The sequence below is a fragment of the Balaenoptera acutorostrata genome, chromosome 7 (assembly GCF_949987535.1).
Source record: "Balaenoptera acutorostrata chromosome 7, mBalAcu1.1, whole genome shotgun sequence".
Taxonomy (NCBI): Eukaryota; Metazoa; Chordata; class Mammalia; order Artiodactyla; family Balaenopteridae; genus Balaenoptera; species Balaenoptera acutorostrata.
In genome coordinates this window covers 8344705-8361172 of record NC_080070.1, presented here as the reverse complement: position 1 = coordinate 8361172, position 16468 = coordinate 8344705, and the positions used below count along the sequence as shown (strand labels likewise).

Below are 16468 nucleotides of genomic sequence, written 5' to 3'. Positions count from 1 at the left end.
CCTCTTCTAGGAAACCCTCCTTCCTGACCTCCTTTCCCTCACCTACTCTCCTGTGTGTTCATAATAATAATTGAACTGAACTCTCAATCTGTATCTTTTCTCTCCATTATTCTGCTGAGTTTCTTATAATGTTTGACACATAATGGAAACACAGTGGATGTTTGATGATTGGATGAGTGAATGAATGAATGGGTGAATATTAGGCCAAATAATAAAGCAAAGTAATATTGTATAAAGAGCATTGTACAATGTCTTCTGAGATACAGTGTCAAACTTCTGGTTTGGGAGCCAATCTGCTGTGTAATTGAAAGAATTGTGTAACCTTTCTGGACCTAAGTTGCTTACCTGTAAAATAAGGAGATCATACTAAGGCATAAGTCCATGTTTAGCTCTAATATTCTGTCATCTCCATGACTATCATTTCACAGAAAAATTACAACTAGCCATGAACTGAGTTGTATATTAAAGAATCGGTGCATGGCCTACACACCTTCATTGTGGATGTACCCCATCTGGGCAGCCAATTTACAGAACAGGCCCCTAAATTCCTGCAGCTTGAACGTAAACATGTCTTTCAAAGGAAGAGGTGCATACCCCAGTGGGAAAACTTGAGCTTACCAATCCCTCTGATATTTTTTTATTAAATATTCCTGTTATTGAATTGCATTGACTTCTAAGAGGGTTGAATGATGTTCAGTCTATCAGAGAGAGATGCCGCTCCTGGGTTGGGGGGATGTAAGTGTGACACGATAGTGACGGGGTCCTGGTCCTGTTTCAGTGTGCCTTTCCCCTTTCTTGCAGATGGAAGCCCTTACACCTGGTGGGTGGGCAAAGCCAACGAGAAGCACTACTACTGGGGCGGCTCCGGGCCCGGAATTCAGAAATGCGCCTGCGGCATCGAGCGCAACTGCACGGACCCCAAATACTACTGCAACTGTGACGCGGATTACAAGCAGTGGTGAGTGCGGGGCTAGCGTGCGAGCTCGCCCTCCTAGCGCGCCTGTAGGTCACACTAATTAGACGGAAGAGAAGGTGTGAAAAGTGCTGAAGTAATAAGATAATAGGTTAGAAAGGTTTAGAGCTAACCCAGTTGGCAAATGTCAGGGACGTTCTGAAAAATATAAAAGCGGAAAGAGGTCAGTGCTACAAGGGTAGGCATTTAGAATAGAAGAACACATAATTGATGTGTTCATATTTTATTCAGAGAGGGAAATAATGAGCCATGTAGTAGACAGTGATTTGCATTATAAAATGTGCTTTGTGACAATAGAGGGGGTGGCCGCGGGCAGGGAGCCCGTGTGCAGGCGTGTGAGAGCGGTCTCTGCAAACAGCCTCCTGTGGTGCGTGCTTCCACCTCCTGCAATGTTTGCTTTGAGTAGCTGGATGAGAAAAAAGAAAAGAAAAAAGAAAAAGACAGAGGGGGACCAAGAAAGGGAAAAAATTGTGCTTTGCTCTCGGTTTCAGCAACAGTGCTTACTGGTCTACTTTTCTTTTATGCATTGAACTGTTCATAACTCTGATACAAATCAGTTCAAGGAAGATCTATTTTGGGTTTCTTTCATCCCTCTACTGGCTTTTGTCCTGCTTCACGGTGAATGGCTGGTTCTGTGTCAGTAATAGATAAAGATAAATCAGCTGTCATTGCGTAAGAAAAAGGCCCCAGAAGTTGGAGAGGAAGAATATAAACTTGAGTGCGGTTCTTCCCAGACGCACACATCCCGCACCTGCTTCCGGTTTTCTGACACGTGGAGAGGCCGGCTGTGCTACATTCCCGCCTCTGGGCGGCAGCAGAGAGCAAAGTCCTGCATTTCCTCACGTGACCAACCACAATGTACTATTGTCGCCTCTGTTTTACACTATTTGGGGCAATTTACAAGACAAGGTCATCCTACCAGTTTACTGAAAACTAATTCTGAATGTAAAGTTATATGATTGTCAGGTTGGATACTTATTTTCCAAAAGCCATTTTTCTTTTAGTAAATGAAATGAATTACCAAGGCTGAACGTTTCAGTGGCCTAGAATTTGTGTGTGTGTGTGTGTGTGTGTGTATAAATAGTTATCATTATTCTTTAATTGTGTTTTATCATAAAGAGGAAATCATGATATTCACTTTTTAATTTTGTTTGAAAGGTGTATCTACACGCACGCACACACACACACACACATTCATACCCAGTACAAAAACTAGAAGTCAGGAGAATGAAGTCAGAAGGACCTGGGCTTTGAAGATAACTTTTCAGTCAGTCAGTCAGTCAGTCCTTCATTCTGTCAGTCATTTACTCAACAAATATCGATGGAGCTCTAATGTGCCAGGGAGTCTTCTAGGTACTGGGAATAAAACAGAGAATGGCAATAACAAGAACCCCTGCCCTGACTTACATTCCTGTCGCTTCTTACTAGTTGTGGGTCCTTCAGCAAGTTCCGTGGGCTCTCTCAGATTCATTTCTCTGTTCAGCTTTGACTCACACCCCCTTTGGGAAGCAGACTTTGAGTGCAGCCTCCCTGGCCAGAAATGAGAGCACTGTCCCAGATGTTCCATTGTCCAGGGAACCCAGACTGTTCAGTTCTTTTTGTACTACCACAGAAGAGAGTCGACATATTCAGAAGGAAAAGGGAAATCTTGTGTGTGAATCCAAGTGAAATTCATTTTTGTCAGCCGTCATTCCAAGTGCTGGGGATACAGTGACAAATAGAACATGCTCTTCGTCCTCAAGGTACTCAAAACCTAGTTAGGAAAAAACCACACACACAAATAGATGACATAAAACAATCAGTGCTCTGAAGAAGACACTGCAGGATACACCAAAACCAGTGCAAGAAAATTTAAAGGCCAACTGAGGGAGAGTTGGGAGGAGTTAGGAAAGTCCTTACAAGACAGGGATGCTTGAGAGAGAAGTAAGAGTTTGCCAGGCACATGCTTCCTTGCATGATTGACTTGGAGGAGAAGCTGAGTAAGGACAGCCAGTTTGGGGAACTGTCAGTGCAGTAGATCTGGAATGTGACGTGGAGAAGGGAGAAAGCACAGTAAGGCTGAGCCCCTGGGCAGGATAACATTAGAGCTGCCGTTCTTTTCAGGGAGTGGTAGGAGTTTGGATTTATTGGCAGTGAGCCCCGTGGAGGAAACCTTGATAGGGACGGTGGCGGGAGGGGAGGAAAACAGTCAGCAAAGGATGTCAAGATAGTCCTTGAAAGGCATCGCTGGTGGTCCAGTGAGTAAGACTTCACGCTCCCAGTGCAGGGGCCTGGGTTCAATCCCTGGTCAGGGAACTAGATCCCGCATGCATGCCACAACTAAGAGTTCACATGCCACAAGTAAGAAGTCTGCATGCTGCAACTAAGAAGTCTGCATGCCACAACTAAAAGATCCCACATGCCGCAACAAAGATCCCATGTGCCACCCGGCGCAGCCATAAATAAATAAATAAATAAATAAATATAAATATACACATATATATATACATATATATGTATATATATATATAAAAAGAAAGGCATCAAGGGCAAGACCATGGAAAAAGGAATATATGTAAGATATTTGGGAAGTGGTACCTACAGCACTTGATAGTTATGACTATGTGAGAAGAAAGAGAGGAGTCTGGGTAGGCTCCCCACTGGGCACCTAGAAATGGTTAAATTCCTTATCAGGCTAAGAAATAACAATTTGAGGGGGTAGGTGATGAGTTCAGCTTTGAAAATATTAAATTTGAGGCTCCAGCGTAACACCATGTCTAAACCCAGAGGGGCACCATTAATGGGATTACTGATAAAACATACAGGCTTCAGAGCAGTGTACTTCCAAGAACACACCTGAATTCAAATCACAGATGGGAAGACAGATCTGTTCAGCCTCACTCACAGACACGCCCGTCTAGCAAGCTCTTGATTGGAGTATAACTTCTCACAGTTGCTTGGGGACTTGGACAGTGCTGATGTCTTGTTCCCTTCCAGCTGAGTAGCAGCTAAGACATCCTCACCCATTCGCTTCTATGAAGTTTGTGTAATGTCTCATGATAGGGGCACTATATTTTGAGCAAACTGAAAAGTATAATAAATATGTTAACAATAAATAGCTATTAAAATGATCTTCCCTATTTGGCACAAGAAAAGAAGTTTTTGGTGATGTCTTATGGGGCTTTGAATTCACCAGCACCTGGCAAAGACCTGTTCTGTGGATGCTTTCAATATCTTAGAATGGTTGGTTCGTTTCTGGAGGTGTGTTCCAAAGTTCCCAGGAGCAGTAGAGAGAGACCTGGACTTGGATACAGAAGACTTTACATCCAGGCCAAGATTTGCCACTTTGGGGGCAGGTTTTTAACTAGTCTGAAACTTAGATTTGTCGTCTGTATGATAAAAATAAATCTTGACTGGTAGATTTTTGTGAGAGTTAAATAGAATGTGGAATAGGAAAATATTCTGTGAATTGCACAGTGCGGATACATAGCTGTTTGCAATTCTTAATTATGTAATTCTCACTGCAATTCTTAATGGCTCCAAATGAATCTTAAGAAATGAAAGCAGACTGTGGAAAGAGGTCCCTTTGCGTTCTCGACCTGCTGTGTCACAGGGCTCAAGTCGAATTCTAGAATAGCACGTGGCAGTGACGCGGAGCAGGCTTTATCAGAGAAACTGACAAATCAGAGACCATCAAGAGAAGAGAAGGTCCAGGTCCACCAACCCTATGAACCCTCAGAGAGAGATGCTGGGACCAGGCTCTTGTGCTGAGCAGTGTTCCAAAGAACCCCTGGCTTCTCTCTCTTCTCATAGGGCAAGAGTGAGAGCAATTTTGTCAGTGGAGGAATCAGATTCTGAGGGGCACCAGGCCAGCTGGGCATAGGGCCAGCTGTTTACTGCATTGTCTGGTGGTCCCGCAGGAACAGGAAGGAAGCCAGGGCCCCTGCAGGAAGCTGACTTGAGTGCAGCCTCCCTGACGGAGAGAGCTGGGGAGCACTTCCAGCCAGTGCATTGCCCAGGCTACCCGGAGTGTGTGCTCCACGGTCACTGGTATCCAGTTCTTTTCGTCCTGCCACAGAGGACAGCTGAGAGACTCAGAAAAAGGAAACTCTAGTGCCTACACCCAAGCGAAATTCGCATATGTGAAACCACATTTGTTGTGATGGAAAAGTAAAAATAGAGGTTCTACTGAATCTCATGCTTCCAGACTCCAGCTAAGAAAGTTACTTCTTCCAATCATCTTACCTCAGTCACAGAGAATCATTTGGTTAAACTGGGCTGAGACGAGTGGGTGCAAAGTTTCCTCCTACGCCGTTTCCTCTTTACGTGACCTAAGTGGGCATTTCACGTCTCTAAGCTTTCATACCAGCAAAATATAGATAGTGCTTCCCAATTCACGTAAAGGTCTGGTAAAGTGCTGTCATAAATGAGTGTTTAAAATTGCAGTAGTGTATATTTTTATTACTTGAATGTTGAATGGAACTGCAGCTAAAATCTTAAAAAATTTATTTTCTTTATTTTATTGAAGTATAGTTGATTTACAATGTTGTGTTAATTTCTTCCATACAGCAAAGCGACTCAGTTATACATATACATATACATATATTCTTTTTCATATTCTTTTCCGTTGTTTTGTCACAGGATATTGAATATAGTTTCCTGTGCTATACAATAGGACCTTGTTGTTTATCCATCCTGTATATAATAGTTTGCCTCTGCTAACCCCGAACTCCCAATCCATCCCTCCCCCACCCCACCTCCCCCTTGGCAACCACAAGTCTGTTCTCTATGTCTGTGAGTCTGTTTCTTAGACATGTTGATTTGTGTCGTATTTTAGATTCCACACATGAATGATATCATATGGTATTTGTCTTTCTCTTTCTGACTTACTTCACTTAGTATGATAATCTCCAGGTCCATCCATGTTGCTACAAATGGCATTATTTCATTCTTTTTATGGCTGAGTAATATTCCATTGTATATATGTACCACATCTTCTTTATCCATTCATCTATCTATGGACATTTAGGTTATTTCCATGTCTTGGCTATTGTGAATAGTGCTGCTATGAACAAAGGGGTGCATGTATCTTTTCAAATTATAGTTTTGTCTGGGTATTTGCCCAGGAGTGGGATTGCTGGAATCATTAAAAATTTCTTAAAGTTCAGATACATAAATTGGGGCCCAGGAAAATTTTAATTACTTTCTAAACTTACATTGGAAATGAGAAGTGGAGAGAAGACTAAGACCCAGATTTCCAAACTTCTAGTCCAGTGTTTTTCTACAACATCATGATCTAGGAAGACTACTCTTGTTTTTATCTTTTTAATGATTTATGAATTTAATGTTTTCACTAGTTATATGTAAGTTTTAAATATAAAGCTTAAACAATAGACAACGTATTATATGTTCTTTTTTTAAAGAACTCTAAAACTTAGATTAAGCATTTTTTCTTATTTACTAGAGTAAAATACACAAAAATGGAGCTGAGATAAATTAGATTGTAGCTCCAAGTGTGATTGTGTCTCACAGCAAAGTGGCAGTGGGCTGTGAGAACTATAAGCACCTCAATAATTGCCTGATTTTCTTTGCCCTGAGAAATTCTGCACAGTTATTTCTGAGATTGAATGTAATTTAACATTTCTGATTTACTCTTCACAGCAATAGTAAATATTCCCACCTACAGTGCCAGAATCCTACTTAAGTGAGCCTCGGTCTCAGCTAAGTGCCCACCACTGGGTAATTCCTGGTCTCTGAGAGCCCGACTCCATGAGCTAAACCATCACATCTGAAATTAGCAATTCCAAAATGGAATTACCAGCGAAGGTGTGCCGTTCATCGCTGCAGTACCTTCTTGCGTGTGCGTGTAGAGGTTCTGGATAGTTGTGTCCTGGCCAAGATGGGCACACACATGGGAGGAAACAAGTGAGGTGAAAACCCATTAGCACAGTCTTTGTGTTATAATTAGTAATCGGTTCCCACCTCAATAGTAGAAAGGCCAGTCACATACTAACCGGTAGTGCCCTATGCCATAGACCCTGAATGGAATTGGCGTGTCTGTGGAGCTTTTCTTCCTGGGCCAGAAATAATCCATGACAGTGTTTACAGGCAGCAGAACCTCTTCACTGTTTCAAACCCAGAATCTTAACTTTTGATTGGCTCAGCTTACTATCCAACTACTAACAGCAAAATATTTGGAATATTTTTAAAAGTAATCACCCTATATTTTTTCATTGTTTTAATTTCATCTAATCTTCTCAATAACATTTTTCTGTGAAACATGTTCAGTTTTACTCAAAATGAAATATTTATATGTGCATTCTCACCCATCATGTTCAAATAATAATAATAGTGAACATTTTGAGTGTTAATTATGTGCCAAATATTGTTCAAGAGCTTAAATGTATCATGTCATTTAAACATCACATTGACCCAATGATGAAGGTGCTGTTTTTCCTCATTTTGCAGATGAGGAAATGAAGCCCCAGAGAGGTTAAGTTACTTCCCCAAGGTCACACAGCTAACAAGTCATAGAGCTGAGATTCAAGCCCAGGACAGGCAAACTCCAGATTCAAGCTCAAATATTACTCTGTAAAAGTTTCAACACATGTACTATATACAGTATGATTTCATTTTTTCCAATTTTTAAAATTGTTATAAAATACACATAAAAAATTTACTGTCTTACCAATTTTTTTAAGTATATGTAGTTCAGTGGTATTAAGTATTCATTTTGTTGTGCAACCATCACCACAATCCATCTCTGGGACTCTTTTCATCTTGCAAAACTGAAACTCTCTACTAGTTAAACAATAACTCCCAATCTCTCCCTCCCCCAAGTACCTGGTAACTACCATTCTATTTTCTGTCTCTATGAATTTGACTGCTCTGGTGCCTCATATAAATGGAATCATACAGTCTTTTTGTGGTTGGCTTATTTCACTTAGCGTAATGTCCTCAAAGTTCTTCTGTGTTGTAGCATGTGTCAGAATCTCCTTCCTCTTTAAGGCTGAATAATATTTCATGGTATGTGTACACCACATTTTATCCATTCATCTGTCAATAGACACTTGGGTTGCTTCCACATCTCAGCGATTATGAATAATGCTGCTATGAACATGAGTGTAGGATTTCAATTTTATTATCTACTTTTACTCACCACTGTGGTGTTCCTTACTTGGTTTTTTGGTTCAAATTATTTTCTAAATGTAACCTTGTTTTGAATCCTAGTTCTGTTGCTTGCTAGCTCAGCGACCTTGAACAAGTTACAAAAGTGCTCTGTGACTATTTCCTTAGAAAAAAAATTGAAACAGTAATAATGCCTACCTTGTGTGATGGATGTGAAGTTTAAATGAGAGGATACTCCTAAGTGAGAATGCACATCTGTATTTCACTAGTAAATGCTCCCCTAACATTTATTGTAATTGTTTTGACTACATCCAATAAATACACGCTGAGTTAGGTCGTGATTGTCCCGAGATACAGCCCATAGGTGTTCACCAACAACTTCTCTCTGCCTTCCACTCTGGCCGTCGTGCCTGAGTGCCCTGGTGCCGCCTCGTGAGATTCTTGTGCTGCTGGTGACGGCTGTCTCAGTCTGTGACTATCGCTAATGCTCTTATAGGCGACAGATGTGGAAACCCCACTGTGTCTTTCAGTGAGACCTTACTGAGGGGCTGGGACTTAGAGAAGTCTGACGCCGAGAGAAATGTACCACTTCTGCCTGAAGTGACCGCTGTCAGAGACCACCAGCAGCACTCTGATCCCCGAGGCCCTGCCTGGCTCCCAGCGATCCTTCCCCTGGATCTCCAGCCCGCTCTCACTAATGATCCTGCTGGGGCAGCCCTGAGCATGAGCATCTAGGCTGGAACCTCCTTGAGAACCCACAGGGGGAGGAAGTCCTTCCTCCCCACCCCAAGCCCTACCTCAGTTCCTAGAGGAGGAACATTTGTTTCTCAGGCTGATGGATGGTACAAACAGTAATTCCCTTTCAGGAGAAAATTCTCAGCTTAAAACAGTTTACAACAAAGAGCTGAGTCTATCACTGGCCGGAACAGGCCATCATGGTGGGTATATTTTCCCAAATCTACATTTCAGTCCTAGGTGATACCACCTCTGGGCCAGTAGTCTGACCCACAATGTGCAATGACAACATCAGTCCAGTTTCATTTCATGATCTCTCTTCATGAAGGAAGAGAAGTCAAGGAAGCCACCTTTAAGGGAAATTTGGAAATTGCTGTCAAAACTTTCATGTATCAATTCTTTGACTGAACTTTTCACTGTCTGGCATTTACGTTCTTATATGAATACGAACAAATATAAATACTGAGATTTTATTTTCCACTTTTTTGTAGCAGCCCAAACAAAACAAACCCTAATAGAAATGTGTATTAACAGAGTTTTAGACAATTACACTGTATTTAGGCTGTTAAAGGAAGGCGATAGATGCACAGACACTTGCATAGAAAGATGCCCAGATGAAAGGGCAAAAAGCAAGTTGAAGAACACCATGTATGAGATGAGTCTGGTTTTTAAAAAATGCATAGAGATCCATAACCCTTATACATACATAGACAATTTCTGGAAACTATACAATAAAAACTATTGTAGACTAAGGATGTGGGGACTTATAGAAGACTTGTCTTTAGCCATACTACATCTTAAATTTACTCTTTGATTTTTTTGCCATAATCGTATTTAACCTGTTCAATTAAAATGTTTTAAAGTAGTTTAAAAAACTAAAATTAAAAGTAGGGACCCCACAGGCACCCTGTTTCATAATGAAACAATAGTAAATTGTTTTCTTTTTAAAAAACAGAAGAATAATTTTCAACAACAAAATGGCATCCCTGCTCTTGATTCCACCAGCCCCAATACTCGAACGAGTGTCTAGGCAAACTGAAAGATTCTCCTCTCCTATTTAGCACAGTGAAAGCAAGAACGTCCATGCCATTAGCCTTACTGCAAAATATGTTTTTTCTCATTGATCTGAATTCTGTGAAACAGCTATTTGTGCTTTTAATCTCTGGGATCCTGCTTTTGATAATAATTGCTTACATCCCGATACTCAGTAGTCTTCTTTGTGGATATTATAGGAATGTGATATTATGAGGAGCACTGATATCACTTATGAGTAACACTCTTCTGGTTGCTAAACAGACCAAAACAATAGTTGATATTCAAATAAATGTGTATGCGCATATAAAATAAAATACTAAAATGAGTAGCTATCGATATATTTCCTTTTTAGATACATAAATGGAGATGCCCTTTTGATGTAATGAAGGCCATCTTCATTAAATTAAACTTTGTTAAAAGAAAATTATTTTAGAAAGTAGAAGAAAGAAAAAGGAAACTTTTATTTTAATGCTGTTTAGCCCCAAAGCATGTGTTTCAGTATCAGAGCATTGCCAGAATGAATTTAAGAAAGGTTCTACACCCTGGGTATTTTATTACTTATACTTACTTTTCTGAAGTTCACTGGCCAGATTTCCTCTACTGTAAAGTTGCATCTAAATAGGATATTCCTCAAAAATCTAGCAGGTAAACTCATTTAGAAGCCTAACTACTTTTCAATATGTGGGTCAGGGCTAAGAGCCCAAGGCAAGGGTTTCTGCTCTTTCATTAGGAATCCACCTCAGGATGTGAAATAGGAAACATCCGCCAGGCTCATCTAGCAGGTGCTGGATACCTCAAGATACAAAGCAGCCCTGTGACTTAAAAGACCTACTGGCAATGGGGACAGGGAAATGTCTCTCTTAGTTTGCAGAAAAAGCATAAAAATGATCTATTATTTTCTGTCTCAGGGACACTTTGGTGCCAACTTGCTTGGCATAGCATAGTATTCTCCTGTCACCTCGTGGATTGTATCATGACAGATAGGTAATTGGGCTCCGGAGACGATGTCAGCCAAGTGTCAATATGGTTTGACCAGTGACCCTAAATAATATTGATGACAGGAAAGGGAGAGAGATTAATCAGGTGTGAACCTGTCAAATGTTCAGAGCATGCGGTGGGTTCCCGAAATAGGCACAACTAACAAAAGAATGCTAAATGGACTTGAACAGAATAGCTTATTTAGTGATCTTGAGAAAAACAGAGCTAAGATCCAAGAGAGATTTATAAGAAAGTTCATTTTCCGTCAGCATCCCTCTCTCCAAAATGCTTTAAAAAGAGGGAGATCTATTATTATATTTTCTGGGGAAAAAATTGCCCTAAAATCAGTCATGAGAAAAAGATCGAATTAAAAGGCGTGTCACTAAGCTGAAAGCAAAGTGCCGACGAAGCCGTTGTGAGGCATGTTATCAGTGTGGGTCATGGGGAATCCACACATGCTGAAGCCTATTTGTTTCTTTAGTCTGTATCCCACTGAAAGATCAAATCCATTACACCCGAAAGTCATCATCACACTTTTCCTTATCATGCCAACCACCTCTCCTGGGTCCTTCACAGATACCCGACCCTCTGTTACTACAGCTTTTCTCTTTGTTCTAAATCTTAAGTTCGGAGCAGTATCGCAACAACCTTCCAAAATAACTTCCAACCTTGACTCTCCCCCCATCCTACAACTTCATAACTGTCATTATGACTGTATGGCTTCACATAAATTAGAATCCCCCAGGAACCATTAAAAGTGCTGATCATCAGGCCCTGCCTCAGAATAATTAAATCAATATCTTTGGGGATCAGGTCTGGTTACCCTGGATTTTCTGCAAACTCTTGTGGTTTCAAGTGTGTCACCAGAGTTGAGAACCACTGATTTCAGGTTAGGTTGACCTGCACTAAATAAAGAAAGAAGGAAGGAGGGAGGGAGGGAGGGAGGATTGAAGGGTGGCTTAAACAAGATGAAAGCTTATTTCAATTTCCTTTTTGTGTGAGAGAAGCCCATGCTCCTCCCAACAATCTTCTCTGGCATTCTTAGGGTTTGACCACATCATCAGGATCCAGTAAGGCTTCTAGAGCTGCAGCCATCACATTCACATTGCAGGTGGAAGGTAGAGAAGGGGAAAAAGAAAGCATGACTTCTCTCTCTGAAAATGCCTTTCCATACATACTTTTATTTACATATCGTTAGCTGCATGACCACATCTAGCTGCAAAGATGGCTGAGTTTTGTAGCCTTTAACTGGGCATGAATGTGCCTCCCTAAAAATGAGGGTTCTGTTACCAAAGAAGAAGGGGGAAATGAGCATTAGGAGGCAACTAACAGTTTCTGTTCCAACAGTTAATTCTTCAAAAGAGCTCTGCTAATAATCATGTTCACACACCTTCAAGGGCTCCCCGTTAGCTTCATGGTTAAATCCACACTCCTTCAGTTACTATTTAGAGTTCCGAAGTCTCTCCTCCTTTTACCTTCTCAGCTTTTCCTCACTCTACATCATGGACATTCTGAAAACATGTTTACTTTCTCATTTCTGGCCCTTCTGTCTGCACCTGAACTATCCCATCACACTCCTGCCAATTAAACATCATTCTCCAGTGAAGACCAGCTCGAGGAAGTCTCCCTCACTTTGCCCACACCCCCAATGTCTAGCAACAGCTCATGAATTAAAAACTTGCCTCCCCACATTCCCAAAGCAAATTACATTTATTATAAAGTTATATTGTACCTTAACTGTAATTCTTTGCCTCTATATCTGTCTTCTCTCTCAAATGGTAAGATTCATGATGCCAAACACCAAGCATGCCTCATTTGTGTTTGTAAACCCTTCGTGCCTACCACTTAGCAGCTACTCAGTAACTATTTGCAATTTGAATCAAATTTGTAGCCCTTTAGAGCAGCGGTCCCCAACTTTTTTGGCACCAGGGACCGGTTTTGTGGAAGATAATTTTTCCATGGACGAGGGGTGGGGGGATGGTTCAGGCAGTAATGCAGGCGATGGGAGCGGCAGATGAAGCTTCACTCGCTCGCCTGCCACACACCTGCTGCTGTGCGGCCCAGTTCCTAACAGGCTGCAGACTGGTACCAGTACATGCCTTGAGGGTTGGGGACCCCTGCTTTAGAGATTTAGGGGTTTTCTTTAGTGTTTGAAAACTATCTTTTTGTTATGAGCCGTAAACACACACAGAGACACACACCGATACTTTTGTCCTTGTAGATATTTTTTACTGTGCACAGCAAAAATTGGAAAGTTATTTTGTACTAAATAGTAAGGTAATTCGGCCAAGAGAGTTTTGAAAATGCTAATCATATGTGTCTACTAATATGTTTATCTATACTTACACACACATGTACACACACATATATATGTTAAATATACATACTACCTTACTATATGTGATGTATGATACTGCATTAATTTTTTTGGAAGCATGCTAATTGTGTTAGGCTAGATTAATGCCTGACATTAACACAAAATAAGTTACTCTATATGCAGGGAGATAAATGATCAAGATGGAAATAGAGGATGATTGGAAAATTTGAGGAAATGAGCATGGATGTTAATACTTTGCCTCCTATCTTTGTCAGCACTGAGAAGGGTGTACCTTTACCGTAGGCTAGAGAGGTAGGCAGGATAATGGTCCTCAAAGATATTCACATCCTCCTTCCCAGACCCTGTGAAAATGTTACCCTATGTGGCAGAAGGGACTTTGCAGAATGTAATTAATGGTAGAAGCCTTGAGATGGGAGATTATCCTGGATTATCAAGGTGAGCCCAATCTAATCATGAGTCTTTAAAAATAGAGAAACTATAGATAGCCTCATCCACCAGAGGGCAGACAGCAGAAGCAAGAAGAACTACAGTCCTTCAGCCTATGGAACGAAAACCACAATCACAGAAAGAAAGACAAAATGTAAAGGCAGAAGACTATGTCCCAGATGAAGGAACAAGATAAAACCCCAGAAAAACAAGTAAATGAAAATGGAGATAGGCAACCTTCCGGAAAAAGAATTCAGAATAATGATAGTGAAGATGATCCAGGACCTCAGAAAAAGAATGGAGGCAAAGATCGAGAAGATGCAAGAACTGTTTAACAAACACCTAGAAGAATTAAAGAACAAACAAACAAAGATGAACAATACAATAACTGAAATAAAAAATACACTAGAAGGAATCAACAGCAGAATAACTGAGGCAGAAGAACGGGTAAGTGACCTGGAAGACAGAATGATGGAATTCACTGCCACAGAACAAAATAAAGAAAAAAGGATGAAAAGAAGTGTAGACAGCCTGAGAGACCTCTGGGACAACATTAAACGTACCAACATTCACATAATAGGGGTCCCAGAAGGAGAAGAGAGAGAGAAAGAATCCGAGAAAATATTTGAAGAGATTATAGTCAAAAACTTCCCTAACATGGGAAAGAAAATAGCCACCGAAGTCCAGGAAGCACAGAGAGTCCCAGGCAGCATAAACCCAAGGAGAAACACATCAAGACAAATAGTAATCAAACTGACAAAAATTAAAGACAAAGAAAAATTATTGAAAGCAACAAGGGAGAAACGACAAATAACATACAAGGGCACTCCCATAAGGTTAACAGCTAATTTCTCAGCAGAAACTCTACAGGCCAGAAGGGAGTGGCACCATGTATTTAAAGTGATGAAAGGGAAGAACCTACAACCAAGATTACTCTACCTAGCAAGGATCTCATTCAGATTCAACAGAAAAATCAAAAATTTTATAAAGAAGCAAAAGCTAAGAGAATTCAGCACCACCAAACGAGCTTTACAACAAATGTTAAAGGAACTTCTCTAAGAGGGACACACAAGAGAAGAAAAGGACCTACAAAAACAAACCCAAAACAATTAAGAAAATGGTAATAGGAACATACATATCAATAATTACCTTAAATGTGAATGGATTAAATGCTCCAACCAAAAGACACAGACAGGCTGAATGGATATAATAAGACCCGTATATATGCCGTCTACAAGAGACCCAATTCAAACCTAGGGACATATACAGACTGAAAGAGAGGGGATGAAAAAATGATATTCCATGCAAATGGAAATCAAAAGAAAGCTGGAGTAGCAATACTCATATCAGATAAAGTAGACTTTAAAGTAAAGAATGTTACAAGAGACAAGGAAGGACATTACATAATGATCAAGGGATCAATCCAAGAAAAAGATATAACAATTATAAGCATTTATGCACCCAACATAGGAGCACCTCAATATATAAGGCAAAGGTTAACAGCTATAAAGGAGGAAATAAACAGTAACACAATAATAGTGAGGGACTTTAACACCTCAATTACACCAATGGACAGATCATCAAGAAAGAAAATTAATGAAGAAACACAAGCTTTAAATGATACAGTAGACCAGATAGATTTAATTGATATTTATAGGACATTCCATGAGAAAACAGCAGATTACACTTTCTTCTCAAGTGCACACTGAATATTCTCCAGGATAGATCACATCTTGGGTCACAAATCAAGCCTTGGTAAGTTTAAGAAAATTGAAATCATATTAAGCTTCCTTTCTGACCACAACGCTGTGAGATTAGAAATAAATTACAGGAAAAAAAAAAGTAAAAAACACAGACACATGGAGGCTAAACAATAAGTTCCTAAATAACCTAGAGGTCACTGAAGAAATCAAAGAGGAAATCAAAAAATACCTAGAGACAAATGACAATGAAAACACAATGATCCAGAATCTATAGGATGCAGCAAAAGCAGTTCTAAGAGGGAAGTTTATAGCAATACAGTCCTACCTCAGGAAACAAGAAAAATCTCAAATACACAATTTAACCTTACACCTAAAGGAACTAGAGAAAGAAGAACAAACAAAACCCAAAGTTAGAGAAGGAAAGAAATCATAAAGATCAGAGCAGAAATAAATGAAATAGAAACAAAACAATAGCAAAGATCAATAAAACTAAAAGCTGGTTCTTTGAGAAGATAAACAAAATTGATAAACCTTTAGCCAGACTCATCAAGAAAAAGAGGGAGAGGACTCAAATCAATAAAATTAGAAATGAAAAAGGAGAAGTTACAACAGACAACGCAGAAATACAAAGCATCCTAAGAGACTACTACAGGCAACTCAATGCCAATAAAATGGACAACCTGGAAGAAATGGACAAACTCGTAGAAAGCTATAACCTTCCAAGATTGAACCAGGAAGAAATAGAAATTATGAACAGACCAATCACAAGTAATGAAATTGAAACTGTGATTTAAAATCTTCCAACAAACAAAAGTCCAGGACCAGATGGCTTCACAGGTGAATTCTGTCAAACTTTTACAGAAGAGCTGACACCCATCCTTCTCAAACTCTTCCAAAAATTTGCAGAGGAAGGAACACTCCCAAACTCATTCTGTGAGGACACCATCACCCTGATACCAAAAACAAAGATACTACAAAAAAAGAAAATTACAGACCAATGTCACTGATGAATATAGATACAAAGATCCTCCATAAAATACTAGCAAACAGAATCCAACAACACATTAAAAGGATCATACACCATGGTCAAGTGGGATTTATCCCAGAGATGCAAGACTTCTTCAATATACGCAAATCAATCAATGTGATACACCATATTAACAAACTGAAGGA

At 40.1% G+C, this 16468-nt stretch overlaps 1 protein-coding gene across 1 annotated transcript in view; it reads left to right on the top strand.

Moving 5' to 3' along the window:
• CNTNAP2 (contactin associated protein 2) overlaps nucleotides 1-16468 on the top strand; it is a 1523154-nt gene that overhangs the window by 1055166 nt on the left and 451520 nt on the right. Inside the window, exon 14 of the mRNA XM_057550506.1 lies at nucleotides 802-958. Within this exon, the coding sequence (XP_057406489.1) occupies nucleotides 802-958 (157 nt within the window). The remainder of the gene's footprint in view (nucleotides 1-801; nucleotides 959-16468) is intronic.